This window comes from Filicampus tigris, chromosome 8, assembly GCF_054856515.1.
Source record: "Filicampus tigris isolate MCC_2025a chromosome 8, RoL_Ftig_1.0, whole genome shotgun sequence".
Taxonomy (NCBI): Eukaryota; Metazoa; Chordata; class Actinopteri; order Syngnathiformes; family Syngnathidae; genus Filicampus; species Filicampus tigris.
Genome location: NC_141224.1, coordinates 24,477,067 through 24,493,593, shown reverse-complemented (window position 1 = coordinate 24,493,593; position 16,527 = coordinate 24,477,067). Strand labels below are relative to the sequence as shown.

The 16,527-nt window shown below is 41.5% G+C and overlaps 1 protein-coding gene across 2 annotated transcripts; it reads right to left on the bottom strand.

The window, feature by feature from the left end:
• Nucleotides 1-91: 91 nt before the first annotated feature.
• Nucleotides 92-15,592, bottom strand: ncam3 (neural cell adhesion molecule 3). Of its 2 annotated transcripts, none has more exons than XM_086038520.1 (16): nucleotides 15,444-15,592; nucleotides 15,079-15,150; nucleotides 14,758-14,952; nucleotides 14,066-14,200; nucleotides 13,814-13,954; nucleotides 13,529-13,646; nucleotides 12,139-12,293; nucleotides 11,897-12,030; nucleotides 4,892-5,027; nucleotides 4,254-4,421; nucleotides 4,035-4,155; nucleotides 3,002-3,131; nucleotides 2,110-2,278; nucleotides 1,811-2,003; nucleotides 1,548-1,679; nucleotides 92-1,378 (listed from the first exon to the last, which is right to left on the bottom strand). In XM_086038520.1, the coding sequence occupies exons 1-16, from the start codon at nucleotides 15,511-15,513 to the stop codon at nucleotides 1,336-1,338; spliced, it is 2,112 nt and encodes a 703-aa protein (XP_085894646.1). In that variant the 5' UTR covers nucleotides 15,514-15,592; the 3' UTR covers nucleotides 92-1,335. The 2 variants fall into 2 exon arrangements, with proteins under 2 accessions (XP_085894646.1, XP_085894647.1); XM_086038521.1 differs by having other exon boundaries at nucleotides 15,079-15,181; nucleotides 15,444-15,587.
• Nucleotides 15,593-16,527: the final 935 nt, after the last annotated feature.

Below are 16,527 nucleotides of genomic sequence, written 5' to 3'. Positions count from 1 at the left end.
CACTGAAAGCTCAATATGACACCTCTACATAAATATATCCACGGCTATAGAAGAAGATTGTACAATAATAATGCTCAATAGAACATAAAGAGAGACTTCAAAACATATATTTTTACTGGATACAACTCAGACACCAATAAAACATACATATTTACAACCACACACAGCTTATATGACTTGCAAGCATGAACAACTTTTTGTCAAAGTAAAAATGCTGCATCATAGTTTATTTTTTAGGCAGACTCAAACTAGAGTATAAACTATGAGCTATTTTAAAATATATTGGTTCATGTTCTTATTACGTCCTCTATGTACAGTACGGTATTATCATAACAGTAATAAATGTTTAAAGGCCTGTGCTAGTTGGTTATAGCTCAACATGAAAATCAGTATAGCAGCAGCCAGCAGCACAATATTTATAAAAAGTTAATATCCCTCCCTCCATCCATGATCTGAAATTCTTCTCCTCGCTAGGGTCACAACAATGTACGATTTAAATAACATTAACAGAGACAGGCATCAACCCATCAGCACATAGCCGGAGCCTATCCCAGCTAATTTTGAGTAAGCGTCCCACTACTGGTCTACCCACTACTGGCCTCCGGCCAGTCGCAAGGCACATAATACACAAGCAACCATTCACAACAATGGGTAATTTACAGACTGCAATGAAGCTAACATTTTTATGAAATGTGGGAGTTCACCGAGACATTCACGCAAGCCTGGGAAGACCATTCATACTCAACAGGATGGCCTGAGCTGAGATTCTAACCATGCAGGAACCTCTTGATTGTGTGGCAGCCTGCCCATAACTACTCCCCAGAAATGCCCACAGACAGGCTTTTTTTCATGTTAAACAGCTGCACTTGATCCTGACTGGAATAAACAAACCTTTGTTTATTTTGAACATTCAATACATATTTTTGCCTATTGAGAACACTGTCATTTCAAAAATAAATGACAAACATCTATACCCTGTAAAAGACCGATCTCAAGATTGCCCTAGCATGAATGCATTACAGTTTAGGTTTAAACTCAACTGAGCCAGCAAACTAACAACAACATGACATGTTGACATAAAATATCACTTGTCACTTTAGATTGTCGCCATACCAACTGGGAGGTTTTCATTATGAGAAGATGTGATGTCAGGGGATGTTCAACATGCTTGTCCTCTTACTGTTTATACATCAGCAGCACAGAGGAATGAGAGAAATAATCATTCATTTGTTTACACTGTCTTGCTGGCTGTTCCAATTTACGCTTTGGTTATGTTCTCTTCAAAAAATATATAATTTTGTTTGTCTCTTGTTTTTCTTTTTTTAGATGTTGGCCTCATGCGTCTGTAGCAGGCAGATTTCTGTCTGGTTGAGTTTTCCTGTGGGGGGAAAAAAAGAATTATATTATTACAGCTAATTATTTATAGATTGATAGATTTTATTTTAAATGAACCACAATAAAATGTTCCCTCAGAAATTGCATGTGAAAGCTCAGGGATGGGAAAATATGCCAGTAGATTTACTGTTACTGAGTGTGACTGCACCTACTCATGTTTAGTGAGCGAGGCTTTGTCACAGGTGACCTCTGTGAGTGTGCCCCCATCCTTTGAGGGAAGTGTTTCAACTTCCATTTGGTGCCTGTCGCGTCTTGGGGTGGACATCCCATTCATCTTAACTTCCCTAGAGTAGCATGCACAAAAAATGAACTTAGAATCATGCTAACCTCCTTCCAAATCCAATTGAAAATTCGTGCAAAAAAAAAAAAAAAAAACGAAAAAAGGAATACAAACCTACACACCTACTGTACTTACCCATTAGCACCCCCCTCTCCTTCGTCAAACACTTTGAGGCCTGGAACTTTCTGTCCAAAAAATTTCACAGCGATGGACATAAGCAGGCCACAGCGGTTTCTGTAGCAGCAGGTGGCATCCACCACCAAAAAAATCACCAGGAAGATGACCATGACGATGCCTGCTACGCTGCCTTTGGTCATGCTGGTTCGCACTGTGAGTCCAAGGCAGATGACGAGGGAATGAAGTAGAAAGATGACGTTCATTCTGAATGGAGATGTGAAGATTGTCATCTATATTTGAGATGATGTGAGTATTACCAGGTTCCTCTGCAATGGTGAAGTTGAACATTGCAGGGAGCGAGGAACCATTAGCATTGACTGCTACGACTTCCAATTGATAGTCAGAGCCAAAGGTCAGGTCTATGAGGGTAACGGACTCAGTGTTGGATGACAGCTGCTTCTCCTTCCAATTAGTGCTATCTTTATCCTGGACAAAATAGAGACAGATTGTGGCATGAAGTATGGGACATAAAACGAGTAAAAATAATATATATTTATATTAGGGCTGTCAAAGTTAACATGTTAACTTTGGAGATTAATTTAAATTTTATAAAGCATTAAAAAAATTAACCCCATTAACTCAGTTTTATTTACTTCCTGTGACAGCTGACCTTTGCTCACTTTGCAGCCACACTTAGAGGAGAGTCACTTTTGCAAATAAGGACTTTTACGCAGTATTAGTTGTTGCTCGATGGCTCATTGGAGAAATCTAAAATAATTTGCGCTTGTTGAAAAACCAAATTCAAATACCATATTAGTTGTATGTGTTTGATGTATTGTTCAACAGTTGTCTTTTACAGAAAAATGAATCGTATTCAAGGATAAAATAAAAGCTATTAGAACAGTCTTTGAATCAAAATATATTTTAAATTTTTTTCCACATTAATTCCAAAATGTTACTCAAGTAAATAGCTGTTAGAATCTTCATAGAAAATTGTAGTTGAAAAATGCGATTAATCGCAAACAATTAGAAAAATGTTGCGATTAATTAGTTAAAAAAACATAATCTTTTGACAGCACAAATTTATATATATTTAAATGAGTCACCTTGTTTTAATTTATATTTTTCATGTTACAGTCCTTTGCTAACTACATGTAAACATGTATACTATCACACAGCAAAAGTATGCAGATGCATGTTGAGCCTGACCTCCCGATATCGGAGATTGTAGTGCAGGAGAGGAGTCCCGCCACTACTAGCATGTTTGAGGGGGATGAAGAAGGAGTTGCCCCCTACTTTCATTTCATCACACAACAAAACTGGGCTGTCTGGTTCACCTAGATGGCAATATAGAAAGAAAACGCAGAATATTACGCCTCCTTGGTATTGTGTGTACTCATTTACATTCAACAGCCAAGAACAACAACTATGAAACATATTCAGTTAACCACTGTGTGTGTCTTACCTCCTGTAGATGGATAATGGGAGGTTGGACGGTGTCAGGGACAGCAGTAGGCAGCAGACATGATGATATGATGATGATGATGATGACAGAAACATACAAGACAGAATAAGAGATGATTCATAAAGTGAGCGATAAATGCGATAAATTAAGTGTGCACTATAAAATAACAATATTAACAAATATGAATGGGAATATTTTTACCAGAACATGATCATATCTATTTCTAAATACATTATGTGACGGTGCTGGATTTTCAAAGACCTAAAACAAGGCCATAAGTTCAGTGACCGTACTGTTGCAAGTTCGAGACCCGGTGCACACCATGATATGAACATTGCTGTGATGCTCTTGGACGTGGGCCTGAACACTTCTAATGGGCACATCACTGTTGTGCAACATATTTATCCTTAACTTTCACTTGCCTGCATGCTGTACAATGTTTGCGCATGTCGAGTGTATTCTAATTCTTAAATACAAATTGCTAAGAAAATGTATATGCATGGGTTTGGATGACTACAATATGTTTCACAGTACATGGGCAACCTGTAATTGCTTGAAATATTGTACATTTACCATAAAATTATGCAACACAACAACCAGATACTAATATTAAACCCCAATACTAAAAATGATTAGTGTGAAAAATGATCAACACACAATTTTGTTCATTTCCATTATTCATTTCAGGCATTATACAGAACACGATATTGGAATGTGGATGTGTCATGTGTTTCGATTACGTGCTACTACTAGCATGGTGTTAGTGTGAGATGCTCACGTATTCCTTGGGTTCGGACAGTGTTTGCATCTGAGAATTGGCCCCGTCCTACTGCATTCAAGGCAGCCAAACGCACAGTGTATAATGTGTAGGGCATGAGGGAGGTCACAGCCAGGGTATCTACAAGCACAAACATGAAAACACACATCTAGAATAACAGCTGTACACACAAGGATTTAAAATTTGATACTATATGTACATGTATACGTTTCAATTACCTGAGGCTGGGACCATGACTTCTTGCCATTGCTTGGCTGCATTTTGTCTCCATTGCAGGACATAGTTTGTAATTGGTGTTCCCCCACTGATGGGTGGTGTTTTGAGGGAGAAGAAGACTGATGCAGGTCCAGATGAGACTGACAGGTAGGGAGGTGGACCCGGCTGAGCTGTGAAAAATGAAGTGCTTTCATGACATTTGTAATGTATGCACTCGCATGATTGAAACAGATCCAATATCAGTGCTGCGTTCAAAATTAGGCCTGATCTAGTACAGTCTATAGATATTAATGTCCAGTTTTGATTAACAATGTTATGGAGGTATTCATATATGTATCATATATGTATGTATGTTTCTTCTTTTGGAGTAAATCAGCTCACTGCTGTAGAATTGTGTATGGTGATATCTGTTTAATATTTTTCTTTGTATACTGTATATATATGTTTCTTTATTTTTATATATAGCTTCATAATGTATATAGCTCTTTACCACTGCAAAATACAATCACAATGATGACATTGTTTAAATGATACACAATTATTATCACTTTAAAGAAAATGTATGGCTTATTGTTTAGGTGACCCAGTGAGGTGTCCAGTGAGTGCATATTACACTGCAAAGTTTAAGCTCGGAACTTACTGTAAATTGCTACGTCTCTTGATGCATTGCCAATGCTTCCAACAGCCATGCAAGAATACAGGCCACCATCTGATGGCACTATTTCATCAATCATTAATACGCCGCCCTCAACGCGGATACGACCAGAAGGTGAGTCCTAGCAAACACAAGAGACTGTACTGTAATACACACATTGGGCTCAACATACATTGATGAAACCAATGTAGTGGGGTTCCTTAGTCTTTATATATGAAATGTGGAGGTTATGAATGTAAAACATTGATCAGTGCAAGGGCGCAGATGGGATTTTGCAATTTAGGGCAATAAGTTGTGATTCATGTGTTATGATGCTTTTGTCTCACATTTGTATTATGAAGAATAGAGATTGATCATTAGCCTTATTCAATCAGTCAGTCACATTTTATTGATATAGCACTTTTCATGAACGAAAATGCAACTCAAAGTGCTGTAAAACATCCAAATCACAACATAAAAAAAAGACATATATCCACCAGTACATTAGCACTCGCACATACACGCACACGCACACACACACACACACACACACAAAGCGCATGACCTGATAAACTGTGTTAAAAAGACATGACAAGGCACAGTGAAACCATAAGAGGGAAGGATACCCAAGGGGAGCTCATCCACGCTGAGGGGAATGACAACCCACAGCCACAGGGGTGCCAACACTACAGAGACCCCCGGCCCAGATCAGCCAGGTGGACCCCACACACAGTGAAGGGGCCCCCGGTCACCTGGACCCAAGGAGCCCCTGCGATGATGGCCGCTGCGGGAAGGACAGCCACCACCCCCAACGTGGAGGCCCCCATGAGGAAACACTGGAGCTAAAAGTGAAGAACAACAGAGAACAACAAAACTAAAAGACAAAACAGTATTATAATCTAAGAACTAAAATCAGCAAGATAAGATAAAAAATAGTCCTCAATTAAAAGAAAAAGAAAAATTACTTAAAATTATTTAAAAGCCAAACTAAAAAGGTATGTCTTGAGCTTGCTCTTAAAAATATTAACAGTCTCTGCGGACCTGATGTCCTCTGGCAGGCTATTCCAAAATTGCACAAATGGCTGAATGCAGCCTCACCATGCGTTTTGGTCCTCACCCTAGGCATAAAAGGTCGGCACCAGAGGACCTCAGGATGCGCGAGGGTTGGTATGATGAAAGCAAAGCAGATAAATAAGATGGCCCAAGACTATTAACACATTTATAAACTAATAAAGGTACCGTAAGATTGATCCTGAAACACACGGGAAGCCAATGTAGAAATTTTAAAACTGTGTTATCTGCTCCCGCCCTCTGGTTCTTGTCAGCACCCGAGCAGCTGAATTTTGCAGAAGTTGTAAAGAAGAAATACTCTTTTTGGGGAGGCCAGAGAGCAGGGCATTACAATAATCTAAACGACAGGAAATAAAAGCATGCATTAGCACTTCCGTGTTAGCCTGAGAGAGAAATGGGCAGACCCTGGCGATATTCTTAAAGTGATAAAAAACAATCTTAGTTACATTTTTAATATGAGGAATAAAACTGAGATTGGAGTCAAAGATGACGCCCAGGTTCTTCACACATTCAGAGGGTTTAAAATCTTGTAGTTTTGTTAAAAGTTTCTCTCTCTGACCTTCAGGGCTGATAACTAAGATCTCACTGTCCTGATTGAGCTATAGGAAGTTCTCTGCCATCCATGACTTAATATCTAAAATGCCATTTAAAAGGGTATCAATGGGTCCTGTGTCATCAGGAGACACGGCAATATACAGCTGTGTGTCATCAGTGTAGCTGTGGAAGCTGACGCCGTGTCCCCTGATGACATCCCCAAGGGGAAGCATAGAATGATTCAAAAGTATTGGGCGTAAAATTGAACCTTGGGGAACCCCACATTTGATTTAATGGGTTTTGGAGGAACAAGTATCCATACTTACAAAGAAACATCGGTCTGTGAGATAGGAATAAAACCAGTTAGAAACAGTACCAGAGATGCCCACTAGGTTTTTAAGTCTATTTAATAAAATTTGGTGATCTACTGTATCAAAAGCAGCGCTTAAATCCAGTAGCACCAAGACTGTGAGTTTTTTCACATCTGCAATGTACCTGCTATCGTTTAAAATCCTTAGAAGAGCTGTTTCTGTACTGTGGTTCATCCTAAAACCAGATTGATTGGTCCGCAGGCAGCCAGCTGTGACCCGCACGGTTCAGAGATGGTCTGGAGAGGCCGAGGAGGCCTTAAAGGACTGCTTCAGCACAACTGTATGGGAAGTATTCAGCGATGCTCACGGGGAAGACATTAGTAGTCGAACAGACACTGTCACAGACTATATAAATTTCTGCATGGAGAACACCATACCCACCAGGAGAGTAAGGTGTTTCTCCAACAACAAACCCTGGATCACACCAGACATAAAAGCTCTCCTGAATGAGAAGAGGAGGGCTTTTGCGTCAGGCAACATAGAGGAGAGGAAGACTGTGCAGCGCCAGCTGAGGAGGAGGATCAGAGAGGGGAAAAGGTCCTACAGGAAGAGGATGGAGGAGCAGCTGCTGCAGGATAATGCCAGGGGAGTCTGGAGGGGCCTGAAGACCACCTCAGGCCACGGACAACCCAAGACTCGGACTGGGGGGGACCTGCAGTGGGCAAATGAGCTGAACCTCTTTTTCAATAGGTTCGATCAGATGCCTGCCCCCTCTCAGTCTCTCCTGCTGCAGCCTCCACCTACTCCTCCTGCTGGGTGTGTCACCCCCTCCCCCCTTTTCTCCACAGTCTCCAGCTCCTAGCTACACCATACAGCCACCGCTCCCTCCTGCCCAGCCTTGACCTTCACAACATCTCAGGTGAAGAACCAGCTGAAGAAGATGAAGGCGAGGAAGGCAGCGGGTCCAGATGGCATCAGCCCCCAGCTCCTCAAATCCTGCTCAGACCAGCTGTGTGGAATTGTCCAGCACATGTTCAACCTGAGCCTGAAGCTGGGCAGGGTCCCCCAGCTATGGAAAACATCCTGCCTGGTCCCGGTGCCAAAGACCCCCCACCCGAAGGAGCTCAAAAACTTCAGACCAGTGGCGCTGACGTCTCACCTGATGAAGACCCTGGGGAGACTGGTCCTTGCCCACCTGCGCCCCCTGGTGAGCTCCTCAATGGACCCACTCCCGTTCGCATATCAGCCTAGCATCAGTGTGGATGATGCCATCATCTACCTTCTCTACACTTCACTCACCCACCTGGAGAAGGCAGGGAGCACTGTGAGGATCATGTTCTTTGATTTCTCCAGTGCTTTCAACACCATCCAGCCCACCCTATTGTGAGACAAGCTGGAGCGGGCGGGGGTGGCCCACCACCTCACCACATGGATCCAGGACTACCTCACAAACCAGCCACAGTATGTGAGGACACAGGAATGTGTGTCTGACGTGCTCCTCTGTAGCACGGGGGCCCCACAGGGAACTGTCTTGGCTCCCTTCCTGTTCACCCTCTACACCTCGGACTTCAACTACAACACCCCTACCTGTCACCTGCAGAAGTTCTCTGCGATTGTCGGCCTCATCACAGGCGGAGATGATCGGGAGTACAGAGAACTTACTCAGGGTTTTGTGGACTGGTGCCAGCAGAACCGCCTCCTGATTAATGCGGGGAAATCCAAAGAAATGGTGGTGGATTTCGGTAGGCGCCAGCACTCTTCACCTGCACCAGTGAATATCCGGGGAACAGATGTTGAGAGAGTCTCAACTTACAAGTACCTGGGCGTTCATCTGAACAATAAACTGGACTGGAGCGACAACACAGACGCCTTCTATAGGAAGAGTCATAGCAGACTCTTCCTACTCAGGAGACTGAGGTCTTTTGGGGTTCAGGGGACACTCCTCAGGAACTTTTATGACTCGGTGGTTACATCGGTCATCTTCCAGGGAGTGGTCACCTGGGCGGGCGGCGTCTCGGCCCGGGACAAGAAGCGGCTGGACGAACTGGTCACGAGGGCCGGCTCTGTCCTGGGCTGCTCCCTGGACTCTGTGGACTCGGTGGGGGACAGGAGGATGTTGGCCAAGCTGTCATCAATGCTGGACAACCCGGACCACCCCCTCCAGGGCACCCTAACAGCACTCCACAGCTCCTTCAGTGACAGGCTGTTACACCCTCGCTGTGCAAAGGAGAGATTCCGCCGTTCCTTCTTGCCTGCTGCTGTCAGACTCTTTAACAAGAACAATGTGTAGTCTCTACAAACTGGCGGACATTAGTGCAATTGTGCAGTCCTGCACCTGAGCTCATATCGTGCAATACCCAACATTCCCCACTACCGTAATACCGTGCAATACTCAACATTCCCCACTACTGTTAGCCTAGTTTTATTTTTATCCAATGCTGTTCCTTACATTTCACTACACCACTGCAGCACTGTCACTTACTTAGAGTATTTTTTCCTCTGTACTATGTACAGGCTAAAATGAGTGTTCCTCACATTTTTTATGGAGATTTGTTGTTGGTGTGTATACACATGTGTATATACACATGTTACTGCGTATATTTACATAGGTTTGATCCTGAATGTTTGCCGTTAATGTTGTACATTAATGGTTACATTATGCCGCCGTTCCTGTGTGACCTATATCTTTGCTGCTGTAACACTGAAAATTTCCCCACTGTGGGATCAATAAAGGCCTTCTTATCTTATCTTATCTTATATTTCTCTAAAATATTATTTGTATTTAGAAAATGAGCCTTGTTAGCTTGTTGGCTAATTATGAAGGATAGAGGTTTGATGATTAGCCTTGTTAGCTTTGTAGGTTTAGCTTTAGCTTTGTTCAAATCTAGGCCCAGCTTACTTAGTGTGCTTTGCTCTCACACATGTAAACAAGTTCAGAGTGTTACAGCTGCTTTCGCTCCCCTTTCCCTTAGAGCTGGAAGACCTTTGTAATCAGGGACTCCTAAGAAAATAAAAAGAGAGGAGGCGCAGGAGTCGGGCAGAGGGTTTTGAGGAACTGTAATCGTACATTTCCCTGCGCTCTCCTTGCAAGCAAAAAGACAATATTGCGAGTGTCTTTTCTCCTCATTGTGTGTGTTGTTTACTAATGTCTCACTTGATGTGAACCTGACAGTGGGGTTTGCGTTGAGAATGAGCTACCGGTAGCTATTTTTTAGTGTTTTAGTGTTCAGAAATAAAGGGTGGAAATGATGCAGAAACAAAAAAATTATAATCATTATACACTACGCCTGTTGCCAAGATATGGTAGTTAATTGTTATGTAATGTTGAATATAGTCATAATAATAAAAGATTGAGAATCTGCTCAGACAGAATTAATAAACAACATTGAGTTTGACACCCCTGACAAACGTTCAGTCTCCATGCCCATCCCAATGGAAGAGGTTATCCTCTGTTTTCCCAGACATTTTTGACGATTATGTGGCAAAAGTGTAGGGGATGGATCATGGTCTTTATGAAACTGAGGGTGACGCGTCCCCCCTGTCCTCAACGGCATCTGCTTCCTCTGACCTCAGTATTGAGCTATAAAGGCCAGCAAGGCCTTCTTTATGGGCTAAAACACTACGAGAAGCACTGACCTACATTTAAAACCAAAATTGTGCCAATATATCCCCAACAGTCTATTCTCTTCATTTAGTAGCATTTCTTTTGGTTGCACGCTACTTTTTCAAGTACACTACATATACAGTATGACAATGTTATTTTTTTGTTGTTCAATCGGATATCATACTCTGTGTGCTGCCATGTTAAAGTTGGATTATGTAGTCTTGAAACTGTTGGATTATGTAGTCTTGAAACTGCTAGCAAGATTTGAATGTCGCCTCACTTCACCTCCTTCCCCCCTCATGTCTCCAACCAAAGAAACGATCCAAGCTCACTAACACGCATGCATGACAGGACATCAAGACTGCTACATTGCTAGCATGACTAATTCATGACGGAGCACTGCCCAAAAATCAAATGTTAGCGACTTCATGTTGCTTTTTTTTTATATATATACAATGAATTAGTACATGGCGCGGATGGTTTCAGCCATATGCAGGGGTCCATGCCATAAACACCAACATTGTATCATGAAGTAGAGATTCTCAATTCCTTCTTTTTAACTTTTGTTGCTAACCAGAGTTAAATAACTCAAGAAATGACAATAGTCTCCTTTCGAGAGCCTCTTTGTGTCCCCACAAGCCTCTGTGAGCAGTGTGCAAATGAGTGACGCGTCACTCGGTCATGCCTTCGATCTCTACAGTCTCTGATTGATTAGTTTTATTCACGTGGTGATAAGTTAAGAAATAATAATTAACTATTAGAATAGAAGTACAAGATGGGGCCAGAGATAGATGATTTTCCCCTCAAACCATATTCATAATTTTCTGTTGTCAGGTCCTATAGACATTTAGCATGTGAACAAGTTTTTATTTATTTTTAATTTTTTTATCATGACAAACTCTACCTTCAATCTAATCTGCAAAAGGTCTTCAGAATCATACGTCATCACAAGGCACAAGAAGGAATGCTCAGCTACCGCCATACTCGGGCCCTATTTTCATAAACAGGCGCACGTGCGCTCAATATAAAAACGGGCACATCACAAGTTTCGTGCCAGGACAAGACTAGTTTACCATGGTTGTGGCAGACCGTGCTGTGCCTCGCTAGGCATTCTGGTGGATCGAGGGCGTTTTCTATTGCATGCTCCCGGCGCACTTGACAATTTGGGAACAGAAAGTAGACTAGACCACGTGAAACCTAGTCTTAATTGTGGCTCAAGTGGTTTAATGCGATTTTGGTGGAATTAATCCAAGCGCAGGCAGACAAATTCTACATTCCACCAATGTGGAGTGGATGTCATCGGATTTCATTCATAAACATGACAAGAGTGTATGTGCATTGAACCCTCTTAATCATTGTAGAAATCAATTCATTATTATTATTATCATCTTTTATATCTATATATCTAGCACTCCACTGACCGCGGCACAACCGGTGCGTGCTTGTGTGCGCGTGTGCGCATGCACACGTGCATGTGTGTATCATTCCTACCAGTGTCTGTCCATTGTGCTTGTTGATCCAGTGCAAGTCTGGCTGAGGAAGTCCGGAGACATTACAGGCCACTGCCACGTTCTCGCCCACACTGACATTCTGTTGCTCGACAGACAAAGACACCTCTGGGGCCTCTGAAATGAAACAACTCCATCATCAACACAGCAGCCACGTTTTAATGTAAATGTTATTTGGTACTGCACTTTACATTTCATATGGAGTCAGAAAAGAATAAAACCGACCAAAGACATGAAGCATAACAGTTGCACTGCTTTCGCCGATCTTGTTGGTTGCAGTGCAGATGTACTCCCCGTAGTCGTCCCTGACAACGGACCTGATGGTCAACTGGCTGCGGTCAGTGTTGAATAAGTGATGCCTGGGGTCATATAATCCTGGCCTGTGAGAGAGAAGTTTAAAGTGATTGCAGTAAGATGACCTATTGTATTTCCGCTATCTCGTAAACTTTCATTTAAAAATTTTTTGTGTTGAAATACATAAGTGTACAAGTGTGTGGGAGGGGAATTTTAAGACTTAAACCATGAAGCAAATGTTTGTATTTTTTATTTTTACTCTGGATTTTCTATCCATTTTAGGCTTGCACATGTTCAAACATGTTTACTGTGTGTCTAAAAAGAGTGTTTTGATCAATTTAAATGTTTTTGGGTGTGGGTGTGAAAAGTGCAAAAAAAAAATGTTCTTATTATGTAGTCTGTCTAGATCAACTAGATGGTTCACTGGGTAACCGAGTTTCAAATCCCAGTAAGGCCAAACAGCAACATCCAGTCGGCTCCTTAAAGGAAAGTCAACGCAAACTTTTTTTTTTCAAGAATATGTTCCATGCAAGCCCACTAGTTGAAACAGGGCATTCTGATAAATATTGTGTTAGTGGAATAAGTGTTAATCCACTAATTTTTAGCCATCTCTGGGGGGGGGGGCATTTCGTCTTCTGTCGACTGAAAATGACATCACAACTGCTCACAACGACCAATCATGACTCAGATTCAGAAAAGAGGTTAGCCGTGATTGGTCGTTGTGAGCAGTTGTGAATGTTATTTTCAGTCGACAGAAGACAAAATGGCCGCCCCCTGAGATGGCTAAAAACGAGTGCATTTTGCTGCTTAACTTATATTCCACAAACGCAAAATTAATCAGAATGCCGTGTTTCAACTAGTGGGCCTGCTGGGAACATATTCTTGAAAAAAATATCTCAAGTCACTCAACTTATACCCTTACCAACAACATACAGTATTTAGGTGCAGATGCCCAATTCTCAGTTTTGATACATTCAGCGAGCTATCAATTTGACATTATGATATACTTGTAGTTTGCTGCAGTGATGACCTGCACTAAAACCTTTGACTTTTGATTACTTAAGGTGAATTAAATGTATTACGCAGAAAAATTTGAAACCACTGTAAACTATCACCACAATGCTAATAATAATAATAATAATAATATTGCTGACATTAATACAAAGCACAATACTATTTCACTGCAATCAAAAGTGAGAATGAATTTTAAGGCAAAGATGAGCAAATTTTAATTTAATTACTTTTTTTCTATAAACCATGGTGTGTGTCTTGCAATTGAATGGCTGTATCTTAATTGGTATTTGGTCATCTCAGGTCTTACATGTTCCAGGTGATATTGGGCTTCGGTTGGCCGTCGACCAAACACAGCAAGGAAATATTGCTTTCTGGTCCAGCTATGACTTTCTTCACCTCTTCTTTCAGATGTGCTGTAGGGGGCGCTGTATTCAGAATGCTCTTGTTATTGTAAATGTTTCAGAACAGCAATTGTATTTCATGCAAATTTAATAAATAACTATCCAAATGTTTGTCTGGTTTCTGCAAACTCATTAATGCAGCATGTCATGATTGCTTTCATACTGTAAATGAGGATGCAAAGAAGACACACCATTGACAACAACAGATATGGAAAGCTGCTTGTAGACGGGCCTTCCTTTGATCTGGGCCTGGCACACGTATGTCCCAGCATCCTGTCGCTTCACTTTCTCAATCAGAAGTGTGTTATCAGGCAGCCGTTGCACATTTTTTCCTAAAATAGACAAAGACAAAAGATCAGAAACTACACCAAAATCCATTTCAAATCCAAAATAAGATTTGCCAAATGGTCATCTGGAGATGAGCTCCTAAATGTTACACTCACCGTGGGACGGCATCTCCTTGCTGTATATCCAGCGGACCTCCACCGCCGGCTGGCCGGACACCAGACAAGGCACCGCTCCATCTGTGCCCTCCAAGAACTCGTGGTAGGTGGGTGTGGCTTCAAATGATGGCCCCTCTGACAACAAATACAAGGTGCTTGTTTTGGGTGTGGTAAATTCTTATGACAAACGAATATGACTTTAGCAGTGCTTTAAAAGATCCACTGGCCACAAAAGTGTCTGCAAAACCCAGTGACTTTCTCCATTTTTATTACTCAATTTGATTGATGCTGTCAGCGAGGTTTTTCATTACCATTGCCAAAGGTGTTATGTGAACTACTACATCTACTACTATCAATGACCACAGTGGCATTGTAATGTAGTTAAAAAAATGGAAATTGATGGAATTTAATTTTACTATTCTGGTGGTGTGGTCAAGAAGCGTAGTGTATCACTTACATGCTGGTTGACTTATTTGGCCGCATGAGAGGGGCAAAACATTAGACACTGCTCTCAGTAAGATGCAATCCAGTTCAACAACAAGATATTGTTCACGCGAATACTTATCTGACTTTATCATTTAAAACGGAGTATCACACAGCAGAATTGCTGATAGACTTACAGCTGATTCAATTTTGCAGGTGGCCAGTTAGTGTAGAGTTTTTAATACATTCAGCAGGATGCTGTTACATACCATAAATATAAATCTGTATCTGAACATCATCCATGTGGCCGTTGTCAAAGTCACACAGGCAGGTGTATCTCCCTGCATCCTCCACTGTGGCGCTCTTGATGAACAGTTTAGAAGAGGACTCATCCAGTGTCGATATCAACTCTTCATCAATGTCCTCGCCATCCCTTTGCCACGTTATATGTCCTTCTCCCCCAACTAAGAGAGGATAACGTACACATCAAATGGAATTTAAACCTATACGTGCCGCACATGCTATGTATCCAGATAAGAGCTACTGTACATAAAAGTCAGCCATTTTTGAAGTAGAGGTGCAAAACTGACCTTTACACAAGAGTAAAAGTTCATCTCCAACTTGAATGTCTTGCTTGCTGGTGATGATGTCCATTTTGGCATCTGACAAAGAGAGGAAAGATACTGTAGATACCTGTACCATCAAACACATCAAATGTCTGTCACATTCTTTCTACTATTTACTGCACACAACACAACTTCTGTATGTTTACCATCTAAAATTACAAGTTAAGAGTCAGTCATCTCTCACTCTATTTACTGTGCTAGTACTACAGAAAGTAGATTTTAAAAAATATATATATGTCAATCAATCTCTCATAGAATTCAACACTGTTGAGGTGATATTTTCTGTTTGCATTTCATTAGTACAAACAACAAAAAATAACAGACCTTACCTGTGCTATACACAACCAAAAGCAACAAACACAAGGCAACTGTCATGTAGAAAATTGTCAATTTTGCCATGATCACACTGGAAAAAGTCCTGTCAGGTTAGCTGGTGAAGATGTTATTTCGAGCCTCAAATATGTCACCTACTTTCAGTGTGGGTTATTACCAAAGGGAGGGTCTGTGTCTGAGGTTATATAGGGACACAGGAGCGGATGCAAGGAAACAAGAAGCGGGCGGAGGGAAAGCACACGCGTCACATCTCTTCTCACTTCATGCGATGCCATTTAACATGTCATTTTGTCACTCATGAGCAGAATTGGCTGAGAAACCAGTTTTTAGTCAATTTCACCGCAAAGTCTTGTTGTTATTCATATTTTGGCAAAATAATAAATGAATGCAAGTATCTTATCACCCATAGTACAATTATTTTGGTTTTATAGTAGGCTATGTGAAATTAGTTGTTATTGATATTTGATGTTTTATGATAATTTCATATTTTCCTGTTATAAAATGATTGATTACATCCCTACAAATCGGGCCAGCCACTACTAAATCATCAAGGCTCTTGCTGTTTACCCTTGTAGGAATGTAATATTTCACATTCTTTCTCTGTGTCTATGATGTGCTTTATCGTGAAAAAGTTCAGCATCATGGACTGTGCGTATGCAGAGTGCCATTACTTATGTGGACAGCTGATGCTTGTTGTGCTCTGGGTAAAAAGACCTAGCCCAGAAAAGTTCTTTCTGTAACACCCAAATATCACACTATAAACTCCTGGGCTTCCGTCACTGTTCTTTCATCTTACTAAGTACCTGTTCCCGTGGGTCCTATCACTTCTATTTGCTGCACGCCAGGCTGCCCCTCCCACCTCACATTGATAGCCTATCGGTATCGCCACACTTGAGACCAAGCAGCTAATCAAAACATAAATAGTCCATTGGGGGTACCTATCAGGTTGACTATCAGGAGGTGCTATTATGGCTCATTAAATTGGAGTGTGCTCAAAATGAGGGCCATTAACATGGGTGGGCATTCACTAACTACTTCTTTTTAGTTGCGACTTTCACATTATTCCACTATAATTTGTTG